Source organism: Erinaceus europaeus, chromosome X (genome assembly GCF_950295315.1).
Source record: "Erinaceus europaeus chromosome X, mEriEur2.1, whole genome shotgun sequence".
NCBI lineage: Eukaryota > Metazoa > Chordata > Mammalia > Eulipotyphla > Erinaceidae > Erinaceus > Erinaceus europaeus.
The window spans coordinates 83,389,462-83,417,269 of record NC_080185.1 but is presented as its reverse complement, the minus strand read 5'-3'; the positions used below and the strand labels follow the sequence as shown (position 1 = coordinate 83,417,269).

General features: G+C 37.4%; 1 protein-coding gene across 1 annotated transcript in view; it reads right to left on the bottom strand.

The window, feature by feature from the left end:
• Window positions 1–27,808, bottom strand: part of FAAH2 (fatty acid amide hydrolase 2) — a 186,114-nt gene that overhangs the window by 127,112 nt on the left and 31,194 nt on the right. The window contains 2 exon segments of the mRNA XM_060182667.1: window positions 20,950–21,035; window positions 24,069–24,188. Of these exon segments, the coding sequence (XP_060038650.1) occupies window positions 20,950–21,035; window positions 24,069–24,188 (206 nt within the window).

Sequence of the window (27,808 nt, the reverse complement as noted above, 5' to 3'; positions counted from 1 at the left end):
TGATGTTATTCCTCGCACCCACCTTTGCTGCAGTTTTTATTAGATGTTTGTGAAATGACAGAGTGTGATCGAGAGTAATGCCAAGATAGACTGGCTGGGCTTCATGCCGGATTCTCGTACCGCCAAGCTGCACATTAAGCTCACGCGAGGCCGAGGCATGGTGTAGATGGAAAACAGATGATACCGTTTTTGCAGTGCTAGGGATTAGTCGCCATTTTTTACAGTAATCAGATATCAGAGACATGTCTTTCGTGAGTGTTTCCTCTAACCAGGAAACTAACCCGGAAACTCAGGAGTAGATCTATACTTTGGTGGCCTAGCTGTAAGACTGTGAGAGTCTCTTTGCACACCCACTGTATTATCTCTGCCCCTCCCTGCCTTATCTCTTGGTCAGGAGTGAGGGATTAAGCTAAGAAGCCTAATTATAGTTTAAAAGCCCTAAGGCTCCCATAGCCTACAGGGAAGAAAAAGAACAAAAGAGTCTTTAACAGCCAATGTGCTCCAACTCAGGTATTAAAATAATATTGAAACAACTGTCAATTTCCACAACTGTGAACCCTTTAAGTACCTTACATAGACACGAATCAATCCAGGCAAGAGTGATCAGTCATCTGAAAAGTACTGAAAGAGGGACCTCACAACATACTATATAGAATAGTTAAACCAACAAGAAGAAATATTGGAGAAATGAACTGGGACAAGAGTCCAGCTAAAAGCCCCCCCCAAAAGATTGAAGTACAAAATAATGCAGTCAACATCCAAACACTAGTTAAGGAAATAATCACAAGAGTGAGTAAAGAGTTTGAAAGAATTGTCATAATAAATGTAGAAACAACAAGTGAGACCCTGGAAAAAAACACAAATTATCTCAAAGTTATTAGAGAGATGAAAGCTTAAATAGCTGAGATAAGAACACAACAAGCTGAACAAACTAAAACAGTGTCAGAACGCAGAAACAAAATGCATGAACTTCAGAAAACAGTAGAGGGGAGAGAGAATAGAATAAATGAAGATGAAGACATAATTAGCAAGATCAAGGACGAATTAGAGACAACTAAAAAAGAAGTAAGATATCTCAAAAAGAGATTAAGAGATACTGAAAACAATAACAGAGACCTATGAAATGACTTCAAAAGAAATATACATAGTACTGGCTTAGCAGAGGAAGAAAGAGAGGGAGGGGAAGAAAGCATTATTTAACATAATAGCTGAGAACTTCTCTAGTCTAGAAAACATAAAAGACATAAAGGTTCAAGAGGCCCAGAAAGTCACAAACAGAATTAACCCAGACTTAAAGAAAACAAGACACACCATACTTAGAATGAACAAGAATAAGGATAAAGAAAGGATCCTGAAGGCTGCAAGAGAAAAATCAAAGAGTCACCTACATATTAGTAGCAGACATCACAAAACCACTAAAGGCCAAAAGAGAATGGAAAGATATCTATCGAATGCTCAATGAGAAAGACTTACAACCAAGGCTACCTGTATCCTGCTAGACTGTAATTCAGACTAGATGGAGGCATAAAAATCTTCTCAGACAAGCAACTGTTGAAAGAATCAACTATCACCAAGCCTGCTCTGAAAGAAGTTCTGAAAGGTCTCCTATAAACAGTTAGACCATCATAAATATGTCATGTATCAGAACACTCTAAAAATCTACAAGAATGGCTTTAAAATATCTTCAGTATTTTATATCTATACATGATAATGGCCTGAATTCACCTATTAAAAGGCACAGAGTAGCAAGATGGATCAAAAAACACAGTGCAACAATATGCTGACTACAGGAAATCCATCTAACTCAACAAGACAATCAGACTCAAACTGAAAGGATGGGAAAATATCTTACAAGCCAACAGCCCACACAAAAGGGCAGGAACAGCTATTCTCATATCTGACATGATAGACTTTAAAATAAATAAAATTAAAAATATAAGGATGGACATTACTTAATGCTCATAGGATCAGGCAATCAAGCAGACTTAACAATTATTAACATCAAATATCTACTGAAAGACCAACAAGAATACATTAACAGCAACACAGTCATAGTAGGGGACTTCAACACCCCATTCTCTCAACTTGACAGATCATACAGGCAGAAAATCAATAAAGAAATGAGGGAGCTAAATGAAGAGAACAATTGGACATTTTCCGAGTCATTCACCCCAAGAAACTGGAATACACTTTCTATTAAAATTCACATAGGTCATTCTCAAGGATAGACCTGGGGTTTATCCCAGGGATGCAAGGTCCATTTAATATACATAAATAAATCAACGTGATCCACCACATCAATAAAATCAGGACCAAAAACCACATGGTCACATCAATAGATGAAGAGAAAGCCTTTGACAAAAATAAAACATCCCTTTATGATCAAATCTCTCAAAAAATGGGAATAGATGGAAAATTCTTGAAGACAGTGGAGTCTATATATATAGCAAATCTACAGCCAATATCATACTCAATGATGAAAAACTGGAAGCATTTTACCTCAGATCAGTTATTAGACAGGGCTGTCCACTATCACCATTACTATTCAACAGTGTTGGAAGTTCTTTCCATAACGATCAGGCAGGAGCAAGGAATTAAAGGCATACAGATTGGAAGACAAGAAGTCAAACTCTCCCTATTTGCAAATGACATGATAGTATACATAGAAAAAACTAAGGAATCCAGCAAGAAGATTTTGGAAATCATCAGGCAATACAGTAAGGTGTCAAGCTACAAAATTAACATTCAAAAGTCAGTGGCATTCTCTATACAAACACTAAGTTAGAATAAGATGAAATCCAGAAATAGATTCCTTTTACTATAGCAACAAAACAATAAAATATCAAGGAGTAAAACTAACCAAAAAGTGAAAGACTTGTATACTGAAAAGTGGAGTCACTACTCAAGGAAATTGAAAAAAAAACACAAAGAAGTGGAAAGATATTCCATGTTCATGGGTTCACAGAATTAACATGATCAAACTGAATATACTACCCAGAGCCACATACAAATTTAATGCTATCCCAACCACATTTTTAGGAGAATAGAACAAATGCTACAAATGTTTTTCTGGAACCAGAAAAGACCTAGAATTGCCAAAACAATCTTGAGAAGAAAGGACAGAACTGGAGACATCACACTCCCAGATCTAAAATTGTATTATAGGGCCATTGTCATCATAACTGCTTGGTACTGGAACAAGAACAGACACACGACCAGTGGAATAGAAATGAGAGCCTGGTAGTAAGCCCCTACACCTATGGACATCTAATCTTTGACAAAGATTCGCAGACTATTAATTGGAGAAAGCAGAGTCTCTTCAACAAATGGTGTTGGAAAAAACTGGTTGAAACATGCAGAAGAGTGACACTGAACCACTATGTTGTACTAAATTCAAAAGCAAATTCCAAGTGGATCAAGGACATGGGCCTTGACAGGCTGATCCATACTTCTAGGCTGTTTCTATCTTTCCTTAATGGGGTAGTGATCTGGGGAGGTGGGGTTCTAGGATTTTTGTACATGTTTAGTACATGTTGAATAATCTTGGAGCTTCACTGATGTTAGATTATTTAATTAAGACAGTATCCTTACAAATAAAAAGTTTCATTTAATTTTTAATTTCTTTATTGGTTATTAATGGTTTAGATTTGACTGTAAAATACAGCAATTTGTACATGCATAACAGTTACACATAACAGTACAATCTCCTCTAGGTGCTCCTCTGCTATCATGTTTCGGGACCCAAACCCTCTCCTCCCCGCCCCCCCCCACAGAGTCTTTTACTTTGGTGTAATACACCAACTCCAGGACAAGTTCTGTTTAGACTTTTCCCTTCTGAACTTGTTTTTCAATTTCTGTCTATGAGTGAGATCACCCCATATTCATCCATCTTTTCCTTATCTCAATTAACATGCTATCTTCACGCTGCATCCAAGATGGGATAAATAAGGTTAATTCTCCATGAATCTGAGACTTTGGAGCCTCAGGAATAAGAGTCTCTTTGCATAAAAATTAGCCATCAACCTGTGTTCATGCTTCTCAGTTTTCCCCATAACAACTCAACCCCTGGGAGTCAGGTGGTAGTGCAGCGGGTTAAGCTCATGTGGCACAAAGCACAAGAACCTGAGTATATAGACACCCCCCACTCCCCACCTGCAGGAGAATTGCCTCACAAGCATTGAAGCAGGTCTGCAGGTGTCTTTCTCTCCCCCCTCTGTCTTCCCTCCTCTCTCCATTTCTTTCTGTCCTATCCAAAAACAACAACAACGATAATAACTACAACAATAAATAAATAAAATATGTTAAAAAAACAAAAAAATCCAAATTCAACCCCCTCTCTAGGTCCCCCTCTTTTATCATGTTCCATGAGCTGACCCCTTCTATCCTAACCTAGAGCCCTTTATGTTGGTGCCATACACCAGACACTGTCCAAGTTATGCATTGTGGTTATTGTTCAACTTTGTTTTTTTATTATTGTAATTGGGTTCATTTCATTGAAGATGTCTTTAAAAATCAGATGGAAAAGAGTTATGGCAATATCTTCCTCTAAGTATATGATCTTTTCTGGTATAGTATCCAAGGGGTGTTGAAATACCCTACTATTACTGTGTTGCTGTTAATACATTGCTGTAGCTTTTTCAGTAGATGTTTGATGTATTTAGATGGTCTCTCCTTGAATATTTATATATTTGTTTTGTTCTCTTGACTGACTCATCCTCTGAGCATTAAGCAATGTCCACCCTTATATTTTTAAATTTTATTTATTTTAAGATCGATCATGTCAGATATGAGAATAGTTGTTCCTGCCCTTTTTGTGGTCCACTGGCTTGTATAGTAGTTTTCCATCCTTTCGCATTGAGTCTGTGCTTTTCCTGTTGAGTTAGATGGGATTCCTGCAGACAACTTATAGTTGGGTTGTGTTTTCTGATCCATCTTCCTAATCTGTGCCTTTTAATAGATGAATTCAGGCAAATGACATTTATTGATATTATAGAATGAAGGTATTTCAGTGCCACTACTCGAAAATTTTAGAGTGTTCTGATATATGGCATTTTTATGATGCTACTATAGTTTATAAAAGATCTTTCAGAACTTCTTGCAGGGGAGGCATTAATGATAGTTGATTCCTTCAGTTACTGTTTGTCTAAGAAGGCTTTAATGCCTCCATCTAGTTTGAATGATAGTGTAGCAGGATAGAGTAACTTTGGTTGAAAGTCTTTCTCATTGAGCACTAGATAGATATCTTGCTGCTAATCTTATGGGTTTTCCTCTGTGGGTAACTCTTTGTTTTTCTCTTGTAGCATTAAGGATCCTTGATTTATCCTTATTCCTTTTCATTCTAAATATGATGAATCTGACTGTTTTTAAGTCTCAGTTAATTCTGTTTGTGATCCTCTGAGTTTCCTGAACCTTTATATCTTTTATGTTGTCTATGCTAGAGAATTTCTTAGCTATTATGTCCAGTATAATGCTTTCTTTCTTCCTCTCTCTCTCTTTCTTCCTCTGGTAGGCCTATAATGCATATATTATTCTTTTTAAGTCACCCCATATATGTTTGTTGTGTTTTCACTATCTATTAATCTCTTTTTGAGATCTCTTCCTTCTTAATTTCTCTTATTCATCCTCAATGTTGATAATTCTGTTTTATGCCTTACTTACTTTGTTCTCTCTCCCCTCTGTTGTTTTATGTAGCTCAGCTATTTTGTTACCCTGTTCTGATACTGTATCAGCATGTTCAGCTATTTCTCTTCTTAGCTTAGCTATTTCAGCTTTCAGATCTATAATTACCTGGAAATAGTGTTTTCTTTCAGAATCTCATTTGCTGTTTTCCCATTTTGACATTACTTTCAAACTCTTTCTTCACTTCTGTAACTAATACCTAATTTAGTGGTTGGATCTTGTCCTCATTCTTATGTGCTTCTTCCTTTAGGTAGGGCTTTTATCTGTAATTTTGTTCTGGTTCATTTCTCCAATGTTTCTTCTTGGTTTAACAATTGTATATGGTGCGTTATGAGGTCCCCCTCTCAGTACTATTCAATCCACTAATGACACTTGCCTAGATTGACTTGTGTCTAAGTAGGGTACTTAAAGAGTTCAGTTATGTAAATTAACAGTTGTTTTAATGTTTTCTCAATCCTTGGGGTGAAGCATGGTGGCTGTTAAACCTTCTTTTGTTCTTTATCTTCCCTGTAGGCAGTGGGAGCCTGTGGGCCTTTTAAGTATAAATATTTTTTTAGCTTAATTACTCACTCCTACCTGGAGATAAAACAGGTTAGTGGAAAGATAACACAGTCATTATGCAAAAAGACTCCCATTCCCTGAGGGTCCAAAGCCTCAGTCCCAGCTCAGCTTCTCTGAAAGTAGTCAGAGTCAAGAAGGGCAGCAGTCCTTGGCTCTGTGAGTTTCTAAACAAATCCTGTTTGTACCCCACAAGTTTTGAAGCAATTATTCAGTGTGTCTCTGAATTGGTTAGGAGAACAATGTGGAAAGGATGGCACTATGCAGCCCCACTTCCAGACCACTGGGAGTGTATTTCTTCTCCTGAGTTGTCTGAGCTGGTCTCTGCCCCTGATTTCAGCACAGGGCCTTGCTGTTGTTACTCCAGCCTCCAGGGACAGTAGCAATGGACACTCACAGCTGTATTTGGTGAGCCTTATGGGATCCTCTCTTCCCATAAGTAGTTTATTTGTTAGTAAAACTTAGACCAGAGGTGGTGCCTCAAAAGACATACCAGTCGCTTCTGAGTATATACAGGCTTTCAGCCCCAGGATTCTTTCCTTAGCCCCTCTTAGTCCAGGAACCACATGTGTTTGCACTCACCTGTGAATTGGTGGGTTAATAAAGTAATTTGAGTCTTGTCTTGTATTCTTAGGTGATCTTCTTTGTTATTATCAGTTGACCAGGAGAAAAGAGAGATGCAGTTGCTGCTACTCAGTAGCCCAGCCTCCAGAAGTATCCCACAAATACATGTTTTTAAAGTACACACTTTTTACATATGAGACATTCAAGGTATGGAATGGGAAAGTATCTCACCTAAAGTCACATAAATATCAAGTGGAAAACTAGTGGATTCTAGCTCCCTAAAATAATTTCAGAATCACTGAACAATTGCTCTCAAAATTTTAGCTTCAAGATCAATTTATACTCTATATTTACTGAGAAGAACAAATAAATGTTGTTTATACCCATAGAATATAGCAATGCTAAGTATTTTATAAACAAAACTAATAATTTATTATATTTTTGTAATAGCTTTATAACAACAATGAAGTTAGTATATGTTAACAGAATAAAATATTACAATATTAAGTATATATTATTTTAAATCATTTTATTGCCAGTTTAATGGTTTACAGTATGGTTATTGACACATGGGTACAATTTATCTTCTCTCGATGACTGGTGTCTGCAAAATATTCTCACCCCACTTCAATCTTTTCCACTACCATATACCAGGAACCCAGTGCGTTCCTTCCTTAGAGTCCTATTTCTTTGGTGTAATATACCAAACACAGTTCATATTTCATATTGTGTCTTACATTTATTTCAAAGTTTCATTTATAAGTGAGAAATCATATTATAATAATCCTATATTGATTTCAAGATTTCTTCTTCTTGTAGTTTAGTATTTGCATAGAGGAATGCCTCTGAAAGAAAAAACTAATGTCTTTTTCTGCCTGAAAGTGGTGTGAACAAAAGAGGATAAATAGCCATGATTTTTACTTGAACATCATGAACTAGTTGCCTAGAGTTTGTAATTTTCCTAGTTGAAGGGTAGTAGGCTAGGTAGCAATCTCCTGGTGAATAGACATTTACACACTCCTTTTGAGAGTCCTGAGCAATCAGAATAAATCCTCCCTCAAGAAGGATCCTTCAGGGGGTCAGGAGGCAGCACAGTGGGTGAAGAGTACGTGGTGTGAAGTGAAAAGATCAGTGTAAGGGTCCCATTTCAAACCTTGGCTCCCCACTTCCAGGGTAGTCGTTTCACCAGTGGTGAAGCAGGTCTGCAGGTGTCTCTCTTTCTCTCCTCCCCTCAGTCTTCCCCTTCTCTCTTCATTTCTCTCTGTCCTATACAACAATGACGACATCAACAATAACAATAAGAACTACAACACCAATAAAACAAGGGTAGCAAAAGGGAAAATAATAAAAAATAAAAAGAAGTATTTTTAATGCTTTCAAAATCTAGCAAGTGAGTTTGTTGGATCTCTGAGAGCATTTACAATGTATGATTCCAAGGTGCAATTTGCTAAAGTTGACAGGAAAGGTGTTAGTCACTTAGAGAGGTACAACATTTTGTTGGCTTGCCAAGCTCCATGGTGAGTTCAATTATAATGTGTTTTTCTCAGAGCTGAGGTAGGTTAGGTCACCTATGCAAGGCAACCACATCACCTGTATCTCCTATAAGCTTGTAGGGAGTTGCATTGGTCATGCTGATCTCCGTTGAATGACTTGTGTTGTAGCAATGAATATGTCCTTTGCATGATGTGAAAATAACTGTAATAATTGTCAGTGTCTAATGAACTACAAAATCATGCTTCCTTATTGGGTTGCACTCATCTCTGCAAGTGTCTATTTTCTTGAAAAAAGTCATTTCATTCTGGAACAAATATAGCTACAGAGAATGTCTGTTCTGCTTGGGGATCAAACTCTGTGACAAGGAATAAAAATTCCACTGGTCCCTAAAACCATAAGTTTATTTTTTCATTCCTCCAGATAAAGGATGAGAGACAGAGAGAGGAGGAGAAACAATGATGCAGCACCACACCACTGCTAATGAAGCCTGCCCATTGCAAGTACTCCCGTGTGGTGACCCGAGTCTCAAAGTCTGATCCTTGTATATAGTAATATGGATGCTCTATTGCATGGTAATCAAGCCAACTCCTCTAGAAAAATTTGAATTTCAAGATTATCTTATATGGTATAACTATCCTTAAGACAAAGAAGAAATAGATGCTTTTTGAGAGGAAAAAAATCGAGTGATTTAATCACCAGTAAATCTCATTGTATGAAATGCTGAAATGTTTTAAGCAAAATGAAAACCCAATAGAAAAAATATCACCTTAAACTAAATGATCCACTAAAAATATATACAATATTCTTCCCAATATCAAAAGATATCATTTTGTTTTGTTTGTTTTTTATTTAAGAAAGGATTAGTGAACAAAACCATAGGGTAGGAGGGGTACAACTCCACGCAATTCCCACCACCCAATCTCCATATCCCACCCCCTCCCCTGATAGCTTTCCCATTATCCATCCCTCTGGGAGCATGGACCCAGGGTCATTGTGGGTTGCAGAAGGTAGAAGGTCTGGCTTCTGTAATTGCTTCCCCGCTGAACATGGGCGTTGACTGGTCGGTCCATACTCCCAGTCTGCCTCTCTCTTTCCCTAGTAGGTTGTGTCTCTGGGGAAGCTGAGCTCCAGGACACATTGGTGAGGTCTTTAATCCAGGGAAGCCTGGCCAGCATCCTGATGGCATCTGGAACCTGGTGACTGAAAAGAGAAGCCAAACAAATTGTTGAGCAATCATGGACCCAAAGCTTGGAATAGTGGAGAGGAAGTATTAGGGAGGTACTCACTGCAAACTCTAGTGTACATCTGCTTTCAGGTATATATTTTGCAGTAGTTTATAGATACGTGTGAAGATATGCTCTCTCTCACAGAAACTGGTGTATATCTAGGTTTTGGGACTTTGTTAGAAAGTGAACCACCTGAGATGGAATTAGAGTGTACTATGAAAGTAAAGGTCTCACCCGAGTAATGAAGCTGAAGGTTGTCATTTCACATGTGAAGTCTCTGGACACAGTCTGAAATGAAGCATGTTGAGGTGGCAATTGTTGTGTTGGTTAGGTTGTGATCACGGATGCAATATTATTTGATATGGATTGGGAGAGGCATACGGGAGAGTGGGCCCTATCCAAGGGTTCCCCGACTGGGGGAATTTGGGGCTCGATAGTAGATATGTGAGGTTCCTGCTGTCTTAGGGTTCAAAAAGACAATCGATAGATAATATATCATTTTGTATTGAGAAAAATCACAAAGGCTAAACAACAACAGCAAAAAAAACTTTCAGAAATAAGTAAAAATTTCATGAGGTCAGAAAGGTGGTTTTGTTGTAGCACCAGCCTTCCATGCATGTGAACCTGGGTTCTACTTCCAGTATGCCATGAGAATACCATTGACATGCCAGTCTGGTGAGCTTCTGTTGAACAAAGCAGTGCTTCTGTGTCTTCCTCTCTCCAACTCTTTCTCCAAGAAATCTCCCACATTTCACTTCAGTAAGCTCCACTGAAACATTTACTATAGTTTGAATATCCCTCCCTGGAAATTTTTACTCTTAAATCTTAAACCAAAGGACAAGCAAATGCCAGTTTGAAGGTACGTATGCAGTACTGTGTTTATAGTTGTATTTTTTTATATTAGCCAAGAAATAGAAAAAACTAAATATCCATCAACATGTGAATGCATAAAGAAGTTATATGATATATACTCAATGGAATATTACTCTGCAATCACTATAGATGATATTGTATCCTTTGGATGATACTGGAGATGATTATGGTTAGTGAAAAAAGTAAAGAAATGGAAGATAACTAACAAATGGTGTCACTCATGTGCAATCTAGAGAACTGAAACTCATGAACTTGCAGGAAAATAAAAAGAAGCAAACAAAGAACAAGAGAGAAAAAACCCCAGAACTGTTGTGATATAATTAGCATATATGCATCTAGAAAAGCCAGGAGCTAACAGAGTGGAGTACATAATTGGAATACAGACTGATGTCAGCATAGCATTTAAAGGTATGCCAGGCAAAAGAGGCATGCTATTACTGTTCATGTTTCCTGCACTACATTCTTTCAGTTCCTGGCTTTCCTAGATGTTCTCACACCACCATGCTTCTCTTCCACAGGAAAGACTGAACACATGGAGTTAAATTCTTGGTAAGTAACTGATAGACTCATAGGCCCAGACTAGTCTTACCTCTGCCGATAATTGACTTTCTGTACCTAAATATACTGTTCCATACTGCTATACTATTGTAATAAACTTTTGAGTCTTAAACCTGGGCCAAGCTGCACTGCTGCAAACTCTAAAACCACCATGTAATAACCTTGATTGTCCTAAACCCAAGCAACACAGCCATGATCCTTCCAAAGTCTTTTATTTGAAAAAAAATTACAGTACAGAACTAAAAAAAAATCTATCTTTGGTACAGTGCCTATGAAAGCCAGTATGGAGAGTCCTCAAACAAGTGAAAGAGAACATACAGTTATAATGCAGCAATATCATTTATAGGCATATATCTGAAATATATGAAACCACTAATTCAAGGATACATGCACCCCTACATTTATACCTGCCTTAATCATAATAGGGAAATATAGAAAAAATCTAAATACCCATTTCCAGATGCATGGATTAAAGAAGTTATGGGAATGCATATGTGCCTTTGAATTTATATTTTAATGTATTTTGAATAAATGTCTAGAAATGGTATTGCTAGATCATAATGTATTTCCCATACAATCTACCAAAGGGGCTCACCAGTCTGTATTCCCACCAAGAGTATAACAGCCTCCTTTTTTTCCACAATACTGACAACATCTACCATTTCCTGTTTTATTGATAGGTCTTTCTCATTGGCATAAAGTGGACCCAGAACCATTTATTGAAGAAGGCTTATTTTCACATTGAATAAGGTTGCAAATGTTGTCTTATGTTAGGTATCCACATCTACGTGGGTTTCAGACTATGAAATTCGTGCCATTCCTCTGAATGCCCATTTTTGTTTCATCATTACCACACTCTTTCAATTACTATTGCTTTGACATATAAGCTGAAGTTGGGGATCATGATGCCTCTATTTTCTTTTCTGTCATGACTGTTTTAGAAATTTATGTTTTTGATGTTTCTACATAAATTTTAGGTGTTTAATTTCCTTGAAACTTTGCATTTTTAATATAAGCTTTCAAAGCTTATTTTACAACCCAAGTTCATTCTGAAGTAAAACAAAAACAGAATTAACTGATGGGGCTACATAAAGCTGAAGGTTTATGAACAACAAAGGGGATAACCAGCAAAATAGAGAGCCACCCCACAGACTAGAAGAAAATCTTTATATGATATACACAAAACAAAGGACTAATTCCCAAAATACATGAATAAGTCACCAAACTCAGCAATAAATACATGAACAACCCCATTAAAATTCAAGGAAGACATGGACATGGGCAGAATATAAACAAACTGATCCTGTGGAACTTATGTCACAACAACTTTTAATGTAAACCATTAGCCCCATCCACAGTAGAGAGGTAAATAAAGAAACCAGCAAATTTTGGCAAAGATATGGGGGGAAACAGAAACTTCTATATTTCTCATGGGAATGTAATTTGGTCAACCATTGTGCAAAACATTCTGGAGATTTCTCAGAACACTAAAATGGACCTACCATATGACTCAGTAATTTTTCTCCTAGTGATTTATAGAAAGTAAACAAATACAATTATTCAAAAGATCTGAGTACACTTGTGTTCACAGGAACACAATATGTAATGGCCACAACTTTGGAAGCAACCCATTAATAAATGAAGGGCTAAGGAAGTTGAGAATATATATAAGAATTCTAATCGGATGTTAAAATGATAAAGCCATTTGCCTCATCTTGGCTGGAACTTTGTATGTATCATGTAGTGTGAGGTAAGCCAAAAAGAAAAAGAAAAGTACAGGATGATCTCAATAATAGGTAGAACCTGAGATATAAGAACAGAATAGGAAAACTGAAAATAAAACTTACATGGAGTGCCTCCAACCTGAGTTAGCTGGTGGCCCTCTTGTCTAAGGTTCAAGGGACCTTAAATGCAGAAGAAGCACCAGGAGATGTTCAAGTATGAATGTCTACTTTATTCAGAATAAGTACAGGCTTTATAGCAAACAGAACAAAGGACATTTTTCAAATATGTCAGAAATGACAGGTTTCTTAAAGGTCACCTTGCCCTTTTGGTGGGGGGGGGGTAGGAATGACAAGAATTGATGTGATACCAAAAGGTCAAGACAATTAGTTTCCATGATGCAGGAATCTTAATTATCCAAAGATATTAAGAAAAACATAGTGGCTAAACCAGTAGAGTGAGATGAAACAGAGAAACAAAGCTTGATGTAAATCATAGATATCAAATGTAAGCAAATAGGTATGGGGGTTTCACTGTCAGGGTGATGGCAAGGCTTGTGATGAAATATCCTTATGTATGTGATCAAAGAATGAAAGAATGGTGAATTCTGAGGGAACATAGTGGACTTTGAGTGAACTTACAAGCAGGCAGCTATTTGGCCTGCTAGGAGGGGAATGAACTAAGTGTGAGAGGCTGCAAGCTTCTGTGAAGCTTTGACAGGCTACCAAGGGGAAACTGAGTCACAGAAAGCATTTCCCTCTTAGCGCCATCCCTAGAAGGGAGAGTCTAACAAGTGGGGTGTCTTTCCAGACCTCCATCAAAAGGATGGGAGAGCTACCCTAAGCTCTGCCAGCTTTCAAATAGGGTCCCAGATCAGATCAATGGGTTTTACAGTTAACAATATTATATACTTTTCCTATATTTGGGAGCTACTCTCTTCACTGATCCATCTTTCTAGTCCTGTGTCCAACACTGACACTCTCTCCCCATTAGCCCACCTGCATGTTACCTGTCAGGCTCAAGCCAAAATGAGAAAAGTCATGGCCCTTTGGAATATACCTAAAATGGAATTCCTAGCTTTTTCCAAATTGTAGACCCCCAAATCTCAACTGCTCTATTCTTACCTTTAAGTTTCTGATTATTAAAAAATAATGTTCTTGGGGAGCCAGGCGGTAGCACACCAGATTAAGTGCGCACAGTGCAAAGTGCAAAGTCCACACAAGGATACTGGTTCAAGCCCCCTGGCTTCCCATATACAGAAAAATTGCTTCGCAAGAAGTGAAGCAGGTCTGCAGGTGTCTCATCTTTATATCTCCCTCTTTGCATTTCCCTCCTCTCTCAATTTCTCTCTATCCTATTCAGTAACAACAATGGGAAAAAAAGATTACCTCCAATAGTAATTGATTAATAGTGCAGGCAGAATAAAAAATGTACTGCTTTATATCTTAATAGTTTTCATCCACCAAGTTGCAGATGCTTCTGACATCCAACTGACTTCCCTTGGAAGATGACCTCACCAATGTGTCCTGGAACCTCAGCTCTCTAGAACCCTGCCCCACTAGGGAAAGATAAAAGATAGAAACAGGCTGGGAGTAGGGATTGACCTGCCAACAACCATGTCCTGTGGAGAAGCAGTTACAGAAGCCAGACCTTTCACCTTCTGTACTCCATAATGATCCTGCACCCATATTCGCATAGGGATAATAGGAAAGCTTCCAATGGATGGAATAGGATGTGGAACTCTGGTGGTGGGAATTGTGTAGAATAGTACCACTTATATCCAATGGACTTGTTGATCATTATTATTTTTTTTAATTTATTTTTTTAATAATTTATTTCTTTATTGGGGAATTAATGTTTTAAATTCAACAGTAAATACAATAGTTTGTACATGCATAACATTCCCCAGATTCCCATTTAACAATAAAACCCCCACTAGGTCATTCATCATCTTTCATGGACCTGAATTCTCCCCACCCACCCACCCCAGAGTCTTTTACTTTGGTGTAATACTCCAATTCCATTTCAGGTCCGACTTGTGTTTTCTTTTCTAGTCTTGTTTTTCAACTTCGGCTTGAGAGTGAGATCATCCCATATTCATCCTTCAGTTTCTGACTTATTTCACTCAACATGATTTTTTCAAGGTCCATCCAAGATCAGCTGAAAACAGTGAAGTCACCATTTTTTACAGCTGAGTAGTATTCCATTGTGTATATATACCACAACTTGCTCAGCCACTCATCTGTTGTTGGACATCTGGGTTGCTTCCAGGTTTTGGCTCTTACAAATTGTGCTGCCAAGAACATATGTGTACACAGATCTTTTTGGATGGATGTGTTGGGTTCCTTAAGATATATCCCCAGGAGGGGAATTGCAGGGTCATAGGGTAGGTCCATTTCTAGCCTTCTGAGAGTTCTCCAGACTGTTCTCCACAGAGGTTGGACCAATTGACATTCCCACCAGCAGTGAAGGAGGGTTCCTTTGACTCCACAACCTCTCCAGCATTTGCTGCTGTTACCTTTTCTGATGTATGACATTCTCACAGGAGTGAAGTGATATCTCATTGTTGTCTTGATTTGCATTTCTCTGACAATCAGAGACTTGGAGCATTTTTTCAGGTGTTTCTCGGCCTTTTGGATCTCTTCTGTGGTGAATATTCTGTCCAAGTCCTCCCCCCATTTTTGGACGGGGTTATTAGTTGTCTTGTTGTTGAGTCTGGCAAGCTCTTTATATATGTTGGTTATTAAACTCTTATCTGATGTATGGCATGTAAAGATCTTCTCCCATTCTGTGAGGGGTCTCTTGGTTTCTATAGTGGTTTCTTTTGCTGTGAAGAAGCTTTTTAATTTGATGTAGGTTTATACTTGCCTTAGTCTTCCTTGTAATTGGATTCGTTTCATTGAAAATGTCTTTAAAATTTATGCAGAAAAAAGTTCTGCCAATATTTTCCTCTAAGTATTTGATAGTTTCTGGTCTAACATCCAAGTCCTTGATCCACTTGGAATTTACTTTTGTATTTGGTGAAATACAGTGATTCAGTTTCATTCTTCTGCATGTTTCAACCCATTGTTTCCAACACCATTTGTTGAAGAGAATCTGCTTTCCCCATGTAATAGTCTGGGCCCCTTTGTCAAAGATTAGATGTCCATACGTGTGGGGCCTCATTTCTGAGCTCTCAATTCTATTCCACTGGTCAGTGTGTCTGTTCATGTTCCAGTACCAAGCAGTTTTGATGACAATGGCCCTATAATACAGTTTGAGATCTGGGAGTGTGATGCCTCTGGTTCTGTTCTTTTTTCTCAAGATTGTTTTGGCAATTCTAGGTCTTTTCTGGTTCCAGATAAACATTTGTAGCATTTTTTCTATTCTCCTAAAAAATGTGCTTGGGATCTTGATGGGGATAGCATTAAATTTGTAGATGGCTCTGGGTAATATATTCATTTTGATGATGTTAATTCTTCCAACCCATGAACATGGAATATCTTTCCACTTCTTTGTGTCTTTTTCAATTTCTTTGAGTAGTGACTCATAATTTTCAGTATACAAGTCTTTCACTTCTTTGGTTAGGTTTACTCCTAGATATTTTATTGTTTTTGTTGCTATAGAAAAAGGAACTGATTTCTGGATTTCAATTTCTTCTAACTTAGTGTTTGCATAGAGGAATGCCACTGACTTTTGAATGTTAATTTTATAGCCTGACACCTTACTGTATTGCCTGATGATTTCCAAAAGCTTCTTGCTGGATTCCTTAGGTTTTTCCATGTATACTATTATGTCATCTGCAAATAAGGAGAGTTTGACTTCTTCTCTTCCAATCTGTATGCCTTTAATTCCTTGCTCCTGCCTGATTGCTATGGCAAGAACTTCCAACACTATGTTGAATAGTAATGGTGATAGTGGGCATCCCTGTCTAGTACCTGATCTGAGGGGAAATGCTTCCAGTTTTTCACCATTGAGTATGATGTTGGCTGTAGGTTTCCTATATATAGACTCCACTATCTTCAGGAATTTTCCATCTATTCCCATTTTTTTAGTGTTTTGATCATAAAGGGATGTTGTATTTATTTTGTCAAAGGCTTTCTCTGCATCTATTGATATGACCATGTGGTTTTTGGTCTTGCTTTTGTTGATGTGGTGGATCACATTGATAGATTTACGTATATTAAACCAACCTTGCATGCCTGGGATAAACCCCACTTGGTCATGATAAACAATCTTTTTGATATACTGTTGTATCTGGTTGGCTAGAATTTTGTTCAATATTTTCGCATCTATGTTCATCAGAGATATTGGTCTGTAGTTTTCTTTTTTGGTTGTGTCCCTGTCTGCTTTTGGTCTCAGGGTGATGTTGGCTTCATAGAAGCTGGCAGGTAGTATTCCAGTGTCCTCAATCTTCTGGAAGACTTTTAAAAGTAGAGGTATTAGTTCTTCTTTGAAAGTTTTGTAGAATTCCTTTGTAAAACCATCTGATCCAGGACTTTTATTTTTGGCAAGATTTTTGATAACTCTTTCAATTTCATTAGCTGTGATGGGCCTGTTCATGTTATCCACTTCCTCTTTACTTAGTTTTGGAAGTTGGTAGGTATCTAGGAAATCGTCCATTTCTTCCAGGTTCTCAAGCTTGGTGGCATATAGTTTTTTGTAGAAGCCTCGCATGATATGTTGAATTTCTGCAGTGTCTGTTGTGATATCTCCTCTTTCATTTACTATCCGATTTATTTGGGTCTTCTCCCTTTTTTGTTTTGTGAGTCTGGCTAAGGGTTTGTCGATTTTGTTTACTCTTTTGAAGAATCAACATTTACTTTCATTGATCTTTTGTATGGTTTTCCTATTCTCAATGTTATTTATTTCTGCCCTAACTTTAGTGATTTCTGTCCTTCTGGTTGCTTTAGGATTCCTTTGTTGTTCTTCTTCTAGGTCTTTAAGATGTGCATTCAGGCTGTTTATTTGTGCCTTTTCTTGTTTCCTAATGTGTGCTTGTATAGCTATATACTTCCCTGTTAGGACTGCTTTAGTTGTGTCCCAAGTATTTTGATAGCTTGTGTCTTCATTTTCATTGAACTCTCGAAAATTTTGATTTCTTCCTTGATTTCCTTTTTGACCCAGAAGTTGTTAAGAAGTGTACTGTTGAGCTTCCACATTTTGGGACTGTTACTAATCTTTTGTTGATTGTTAAGTGTTAGTTTAATTCCACTGTGGTCTGAGAAGATGCTTGGGATGATTTCAGTGCTCTTGAATAGGCTGATGCCGTCTTTGTGGCCTAACATATGGTCTATCCTTGAGAATGATCCATGTGGATTTGAGTAAAATGTGTATTCCAGTTTCTTGGGATGAATGACTGAAAATGTCCAATAGTTCTAGTTTATCTATCTCTTCATTTAGCTCCCTTATGTCTTTACTGATTTTCTTCCTGGATGATCTGTCAAGTTGAGATAGTGGGGTGTTGAAGTCCCCTACTATGATTGTGTTACTGTTAATATATTGCTGTAGCTCTTTCAGTAGAAGTTTGATGTATTTAGATGGCTTCTCATTGTGTGCATAGATATTAATAATTGTTAAGACCTCTTGACTGACTGATCCTCTGAGCATTAAGTAGTGTCCATTCCTATCTTTTTTAATCTTATCTATTTTAAAGTCTATCATGTCAGATATGAGAATAGCTGTTCCTGCCCTTTTTTGTGGGCCATTGGCTTGTATGATAGTTTTCCAGCCTTTCACTTTAAGTCTGTGTTTGTCTTGTTGAGTTAGGTGAGTTTCCTGTAGACAACATATTGTTGGGATGTGTTTTCTGATCCATCTTCCTACTCTGTGTCTTTTAATAGGTGAATTCAGGCCATTGACATTTGTTGATATCAAAGATTGAAGATATTTTAACGCCATTCTTGTAGAGTTTTAGAGTGTTTTGATATATGTCCTATTTGTGGTGATCTGGTTGTTTATAGGAGACCTTTCAGAACTTCTTTCAGGGCAGGCTTGGTGATGGTTGCTTCCTTCAACTGATGCTTGTCTGAGGTTTTGATGCTTCCATCTAGTCTGAATGACAGTTTAGCAGGATATAGTATTCTTGGCTGAAAGCCTTTCTCATTGAGCACTCGATAGATATCTTGCCATTCTCTTCTGGCCTGTAGTGTTTGTATGGAGAAGTCTGCTGCTAATCTTATGGGTTTTCCTTTGTAGGTGACTCTTTGTTTTTCTCTTGCAGCCTTGAGGATCCTTTCTTTTTCCTTATTCCTTTCCAATCTAAGTATGACATGTCTTGGTGTCTTTAGGTCTGGGTTAATTCTGTTTGGGACCCTCTGGGCTTCTTGAATCTTTATGTCTTTGGTGTTGTCTAGACTAGAGAAATTTTCAGCTATTATGGCCTGGAGAATGCTTTCTTACTCTCCTTCTCTTTCTTCCTCTGGTAAGCCAATAATGCATATATTGTTTCTTTTGAAGTCATCCCATAGGACTCTGTTGTTGTTTTCAGCATCTCTTAATCTCTTTTTGAGATCTCTTACTTCTTTTTTAGTTGTCTCTAATTCATCCTCAATCTTGCTAATTCTGTTTTCAGCCTCATAGATTCTATTCTCTCTGCCCTCTACTGCTTTCTGGAGTTCATCTATTTTGTTGCCCTGCTCTGATACTGTTTTAGCTTGTTCAGTTAGTTGCCTTCTTAGCTCAGCGATTTCAGCTTTCAGCTCTCTAATAACCATGAGATAATTAGAATTTTCTTCCATTTTATCATTTGTTGTTCCTGCATTTCTGATTACAATTTTTTCAAATTCTTTACTCACTCCTATTATTATTTCCTTAGCTAATGTTTGCATGTTGAACTCGTTGTTTTGTGCTTCACCCTCTGGAGGACTTTTAGCTGGACTCTTGTCCTGGTTCGAGTCTCCAATATTTTTTCTTGTTGTTTTAACCATTTTATATATTATGTTATGAGTTCCCTTTATCAGTACTTTTCAAATTATTGATCACTATTGCCTGGATTGACTTGTGTCTGAGTAATTTAATTAAAGGGTTTACCGTGGTGGAAGTTAACAGTTTTTTCAATCCCTGAGTTGGAGCTCAGTGGTGTAAAAGCCTCTTTTTTTTCCCCTGTAGGCTATGAGAGCCTGAGGCCTTTTAAACTATCAATAGGCTTCTTAGCTTAATCACTGACTCTTGACCAAGAGATAAAGTGGCAGAGATAATCCAGTGTTTATGCAAAGAGACTTTCACAGCCCCTCAGCTATGCCACAGAGGTATAGGTCTTCTCTTGAGTTTCCCAGTTAGATCTCTGTCCCCTGGTGTCCCTCCCTGTTGCTGCTCCAGATTCTGAGGGTAGTAGCAATGGAGACTCAGAGTTGCACTTAGTGAGTCTCTGGGGAGTCCTTTCCTCCCTTCAGCTGTCCCCTTGTTGGTGGAGCAGACTGGAGGTGGTGTCTCCACTGATAAACTGTTGAACTGTTAGCAGTCACTTAATCTCTCCTTAGGCCCCTCTCTCCTCTGTCACCAACCACGCGTGTTTGTACTCACGGGTAATTTACTGGGTTCCTGTGGTCATTCTAGTCCTGTCTTGCTTTAGTCCGGGTGATCTCCTTTGGTATTCCTAGTTGATCTGGGAGAGGAGAGGAGAGGAGAGGAGAGGAGAGGAGAGGAGAGGAGAGGAGAGGAGAGAAAGTGATCTGCTGCTCGTAGCTCTGCCTCCGGAAGTCGAATCTCATCAAATTCTTGATGTCAGGATTCTGAGTGAAAAGTCATATCAGGTATGAACACAGCGGGTTTAGGCCACATGGAGCTAGCAAAATGGCTGCCTCATGCTTTGCACACCAGCCCTTCTCCAGGTCGGGAAGCAGAAGAGAAAGAAAAATTGTTGATCATTATTAATCAATACAAATGATAATAATAAAAGCTACAGCAACTGAACAAATTCACACAATAAATGAAACATCAAAAGGTGACCATTAAATAATTTATGGAATATATATATATATATATATATATATATATAAAATGGAGTATTACTCAGCAGTAAAAATTACATAGTTTCTTTTGGGATGAAATGAATGATACTGGAGGATATTACTCTTAATGATAAGTAAGAAGGTGGAGGAGTTATCTCAAACGTGGATAATATCGATGAGTGAACACATGAACTTGGAAAAAAACAGCTTATATCTAAGCATTTAGAGAAATAAAGTTATTATTGAGTTCTACATGGTAGAGGCACAGAACACTGGTGTTGTGAGTGGTGAGGGATTATACCTCACCCACTTGCACTGGTGGTGGGAAAGTAAATTGGTCCAACCCCTATGAAGAGCAGTCTGAGAATTCGCAGCACCCTAGAAATGGAACTACTGTAAAACTTAGAAATTCCTCTCTTGGGAATATATCCTAAGGAATAAAACACATCCATTTGAAAATGTCAATATATACCTAAGTTCATAGCGACACACTTTGTCATAGCTAAGACCTGGAAGCAAACCTGGTGTCCAACAATAGATGAGAAAGTTTGTATATATACACAGTGGAATACTATTCAGACAAGATTGGGCAAGACAAGTAGTAATACTACTCAGTGTTAATACTACTCAGCTATTAAAAATAGTGAATTCACCTTCTTTACTTCATCTTGGATTGCACTTAAAGGAACCATGCTAAGTGATATAAGCCAGAAAGAGAAGGATTTGATGATCTCATTCATAGACAGAAGTTGAAAAAGGAAACTCAAAGAAGTTGGGACTTGGAGGTGTGGCCATGAAATAACAGTGACTAGAGCCAATATTCCACAAAACAATACTTACACCTATACAATGTAACAAAACTCACTAACTACAACTGAGACATCACAGACATCACAGACAACTGAGACATCACAGACATCACTACAACTGGAAGCACCACAGCTCCAGGTGGGTGTTTTTGTATGTGGTTGGGGTGAGAAGGCATGTGGGGAAGGAAACTTGACACAAAGAATTTAGAGCTCCACCTGCACATTGGGCCATTTTCATTCTACTTGCAGTTCTAGTCACAATACACAGTACTGGCAGTTTGAGAAGGGAGAATTTCAAGGTTTAGTCCATGACCTTAGGGGTATTAGCCTACTGAAATACACACACCAGAAAAAGCAGAGAGCATTTGTACTATGTACTATGTACATTTAACCCAGTGTGCCACCACCTAGCCCCCTGCAGAGAGCATTTGTAACCAACAGAAGTCTGGTCTGAGGGTCAGGGGTAGATAGCATAATGGTTATGCAAAGAGACTCTGAAGCAACTCTCACACCACCACAAACCAGAGTTAAGCAGAACTCTGGTAAAATCAGTTACAAAAGAAGTAGGAGGAGGAGGAGGAGAAGAAGGAAGGAGAAGAGAAGAAGGAGGAGGAGGAGGAGGAGGAGGAGGAGGAGGAGAAGGAGGAGAAGGAGAAGAAGAAGAAGAAGAAGAAGAAGAAGAAGAAGAAGAAGAAGAAGAAGAAGAAGAAGAAGAAGAAGAAGAAGAAGAAGAAGAAGAAGTCTGGTCTGTTGCTTAAATATAAAGGTAATTTGCAGCAGCTGGCAGCTAAAGGTTACAGTGATACCTGCTTTTATGAACACAGCTACAACCTAGCAGCAAACCCCTGAGGTTTAGTTTCAGTCTGAAATCATACAGAGAAATCACCCTATATATGAATAGCTTAAATTCGCTCGTCAAAAGACACAAAATAGCTAAATGGATTAAAGAACAGGATCCATCCATCATATGTCTTCGGGAAACACAAATCCAAAGAAAAGACAGATGGAAGCTTAATGTAAAAGTCTATAGCAAGATATTCCAAGCTAATAATTCAAATAAAAGGACAGGTACAGCTATTCTGTTCTTAGATAATGTACACTTTCAGGTAAGCTGCGGGATGCATTGGATCGACCTTCTCGTGGTGCATCCCGTGAGTACCCATTCTTTGGGGAAACTGACGATCCTTCCTAGCCGACTGAATCCACATGGATCCCAGTCACTTTCTAAGCCAGCAACAAGCAGCTTCTGACAGCTTTCAACCTGACCTGTTGACTGGCTATGGAAGAAGGGCAAACGCTAGAAGAAGGTAAGCTGCTACAGCCCCTTTGCAAGACTATATGGAAAGTCTGTAAATAAATAAAAATAGATTTACCTTACTATACAGCAATATCACTCTTAGGTATTTATCCAGTAGACACTCAAGCACTCATTAGAAGAGATGTATGCACCCCTATATTCAAAGCTACATTATTCACAGTAGCCAATTGGAGGAAGTAGCCTAAATGTCCCCATCAACAGATGACTGGCTAAAGAAGGTTTTATATAATGAAATATTACTCTGTAATCAAAAAGATGATATTGTGTCCCCTGAGACAAAATGGATGGAACTGGATGTGATTATGCTTAGCAAAATAAGTAAAGAGATGAAAGGCAACTATTGGATGGTTTCACTCACATGTGGAATCTAGAGAACAGATGCACAGAGATATTTAAAAAAGATAGAAGCAAAAAAAATTATTTCTAAAACTTATATGATCTATGGTGATTATCTTTGGATGGTGAGCTGGTGAGACACAGAGCTTTAGTGATGATGGCAAGAAACTACACATTGTAATCTTACAATCTTTTAATCCACTAGTAATCACAGATAAAAATGGAGAAATATTCAGGTTTTATTCAAAGTATTCACTGATAAGGCAATTTACATTTGTTGAAGTACATAGGCACTTTTTAGAGTAATTTTACTGCACCTTATATTTAATAAAACTACACATAGAAACTTTTTAAAAAAATTGCCACCAGGGTTATTACTGGGACTCAGTGCTGACATTATGAATCTCCCACTCCTGTTGGCTTTCTCCCCCTAAATGTTATTAGATAGGACAGAGAGAATTTGAGAAAGGGTGGATGATAGAGGAAAAGAAAGAAAAGACACCTGCATACCTGCTTCCCTGCTTGTAAAGTGGCTCCCCTGCACGTGTGTGTGGGAGAGGGGGCTCTAGCCAAGATTCTTTAATTTGGTAATATGTGTGCTTAACCAGGTGTGTCACTGCATGGCCCCCACAGCTTTTAAAAATATTTATTTATTTACTTCCTATTGTTGCCCTTGTGGCTTTATTGTTGTACTATTATTGTTGTTGTTATTGATGTCATTGTTGTTAGGACAGAGAGAAATGGAGAGAGGAGGGGAAGACAGAGATGGGGGAGAAAGACTGGCAGACCTGCTTCAGGGCCTGTGAAGCGACTCCTCTACAGGTTGGGAACCAGGGCTGGAACGCGGATCCTTACACCAGTCCTTGCTTTGTGCCACGTGTGCTTAACCCGCTGTGCTACCGCCCAACTCCCCAGCTTTTTTTTTTTTTTAAGAAAAATTTTATTAAAAAAATTCTCTGGATCAAAAAACTGAACCACCATTTTCACTACACTTATTTACTTGGGGAAGATTTATGTCCAAATACGCCATTGAAAAAAGCAGGCATCCGGATGCTGCCACCAGTATCAGATCCCACACCAATTACTGAACAATCAGCTGCCAGGGAACATCACTCACCACCTGTAAAAAAAATGCAAAATATTCCTTCAAATAAAGAAATTAGGTAACTGTAAATGTGTAATGTCTCCTATTACCTTTTCATTTTTTAACATTCCTGTGTCTTTAAATTCGTGTGAGTCTCTTACAAAGAATATCAATTTTATACAACAAATTCAATTCATTATCTCAACAATTATCTTTTTATTGAGACATGAACTCTTTTACATTTAAATTCATTACTTATTTTAAAAGATTACATTTTGTCATTTGTTTTCTGCATAATTTACAAGTTTGATGTTTCATTGCCTTCGTGATTGTATTCTTTTCTGTATAGTTAAATTTTTATAGTGACAGTAGAAGCTACCCCTCAACCTGAAGATTGTTGAAAATATTCAAAGCAGCCAGCTCTAATCTGTTTACTAAATCTTGCCTTACCATTATTTTAGAAATACTAATAAATGTGATAACCTAGATTTGTCCTGCTCCTTTCTTCTACTTCCTGAACACTCTTACATTTCTCTCATGAAGTCATGTTTAACTTTCTGTGCTTTCTACTTCTGTGAATATAGTAAACCTTTTTTTCTGAGTTGCTCTTCTGTCTTTTGAAAATTAGTTGTATTATGTAAGAATGCAAAAAACAACTTAATATAACAGTGTTCTATTATAAAGTTGTAATTACTTAATTTGAATAGCATCATAGACATTTGTGCTCCCATGCAACCCCTTTAATTCCATTTTATGAGTGATGCAAAAACTGCATCCAAATACTTTGCATACCAATAACAGATATTCATAATTATGAATAATTCATAATACATATAATTATATTCATAATTATATATGTATTTTAAAGCCCTACAGAAAGTATAATTGAATTTACAAACCCAAATTTCACTAGTGTTGTTTGCTATATTTCCTCATATATTTCTGCTGAATATATACACAAATTCATTTTGTTGCAAAGGACATAATTTTTACTGCTGAGTAAAAATATACCATTAAGTATATGTTCCATAATTATTTTTATCCACTAATTTATTGAAGGACATTTTTGGTAGTTTCCCAATTTTAGCTATTGTGAATAATACAGCTATGAATATAGGATGCATATATTCATTAGAATGAGTATTATTGTACCTTTTGGCTAAATGCCTAGGAGTGGAATTGCTGGATCATAAAATATTTCCATTTGCATTTGCTTAAAGATTCTCCTTACTGTTCTCCATATTGGTTGTACCAGTTTACATACCCATCAGCCACAAAGTAGATTTCCTCTCACTCCACATCCTCTCAGAGGTGTGAGGTGGAATCTCAATGTGATTTTAATTTGCACTGATCTAATGATGAGTGAATTGGAGCATTTCTGCATGTCTAAGGGCCATGTCCTGTTTTTCTTTACCTCAAATATATTAATTTTTCCATGAATTAGTAAAGGATAATATTTCTGGATATTAAATCATGTTAATAATTATTTTCTTCTAGCCCTTTTAACATATTACCCTACCATCTTCTTTCTTCCAAAGTTTCTAATGAGAAAATTTATGATAATTTATTGAGGATTGCTAATACTACCATTTTTAAAGATTTTTTAATGTATTTTTTAATTTACTCATGAGAAAAACAAGAGGAGAGAGAGAAAGAACCAGGCATCACTCTGGTACATGTGCTGCCGCTGCCGAGGACTGAATTTATTTTATCCACTGCCACTTCCCAGACCACTTCTTAAGATTTTTATCTTTGTCTTTCAACAATTCGATTATGTGTCTTAGTGACAGTTCCGTATGAAATCATTCTACTTGTTCTTTTTTAAATTTGCACATACTTATTTTATATGTGGAGAGTTTCTATTATTTCCTCAAATAATCACTATGTCCATTTATTTCTTCTACATTCAAGAGACTAAAATATATTCGTCTTCTTGGTATGAGCTGTGTGATCAATATGCTTTGTTGATTTTTTTCCTTCTTCTTTGACCCTGAGGCATGTTTATTTAAAAAAAAAATCTAAATTCCACTGATTTCCTATCCTGTTCCTTTATATCTGCTGTTGTAACCCTTGTAGACTTTTAAGCAATCTATTGTGTTTTAAAACAATAACCAAAGCTCTGTTAGACTTCAAAACCTATGATGGTTATTTAAAGGAAGGTGCAATATGTTGAGTAGTGGGTGTGGAGACTTGGACACACATCCAAATGTTAAACTATAAAACTGAAAAGATGCAATTTTAAACTAGTAATAATAAAAATAATCTAGTAAATATAATGACTTTTTAGTGACAGCTTACACTATTTTCTTCCCTTTATAAGCCTCCTCCTCTCCTCCTCCTCCTCCTCCTCCTCCTTCTTCTTCTTTTTGCTCAGGTCTGGTTTAGAGTGGTGCTGGTGGCTGGTGATTGATGGTTTTTTGTAAACCTCATGAGTTTTATTTTGTATTCTATTGAAATGTTAACATTTTAAAAATATCTAGGGGCCAGTAAGTGGTACACCTGGTTAAGTGCACACACTACTGTGTGCAAGGGCCCAGGTTCAAACCCCTGGTCCCCACCTGTATGGTGGAAACTTCACAAATGGTGAAGCAGGGGTTCAGGTTTCTGTCTCTCACTCTTTATATCTCCCCTCCCATCTCAGTTTCTCTCTGTCTCTACCCAATAATAAATAAAAAGTATTTTTAAAATACCTTCTTCCCCTAGGTTTTGTGAATCATGCCAAGGGAAAATCTTCATAAATGAACAATATATATTCTAAGTCTTCAGACCACCTGGTCTCAACAAATTAAATCTTTTTTAGGCCTTTCTTGAGACTTAGTACTGTGTGTGTGGTGTTTTCAATTCTTTTTTTTTTCCTTCAACTTTTTATTATTTTAATCATTTTATTGGGAGCTTAATGACATATAGTACAGTTGTTGACAGATGGGTACAATTTCTCATCTACTCATGGTGGGTGTCTATAGAACACTCTCACTCCCAATTTACATTGTTTTCTGTCATCATTTACTAAGAATCTACTGATCCCCTCTATCTATTCCCTTCTTCCTCTTCCTCATAGTACTTTGCTTTGGTGTAATATACCTAATTCATGTTTTAATTAAATTTCCCTTTTTTCCATGTTCCTTATTTCCACCTATATGGGAGATCTTTGGATAATGCCTCATAATTTTCTTTTCTTTTTTTCTTTATTGTGGGATTAATGGTTTACAGTCTACAGTAAAATACAGTAGTTTGTACATGTGTAACATTACTGTTTTCTATATAACAGCCACTACGTTTTCCTCTGCTGTCATGTTCCAGGACCTGAACATACCCCTGCCCCAGAGGCGTTTACTTTGGTGCAATACACCAACTCCAGTCTAAGTTCTGCTTTGGGTTTTCCCTTCTGTTATTATTTTCCAACTTGTGTCTGTGAGTGAGATTACCCCATATTCATCTTTTGCTTCTGCCTCATCTCACTTAGCATGATTACTTCAAGCAAAATTAAAAATTATTAAAATGAATGTACTACTCAGATCCATATACAAATTTAATGCAATTCCCATTACCAACCACATATTTTATTATATAGAGCAAAAGCTACAAATGCTTATGTGTAGCTGTAAAAGACCTACAATTTCCGAAATATTCTTGAAAAGAAAGAACATGACTAGAGG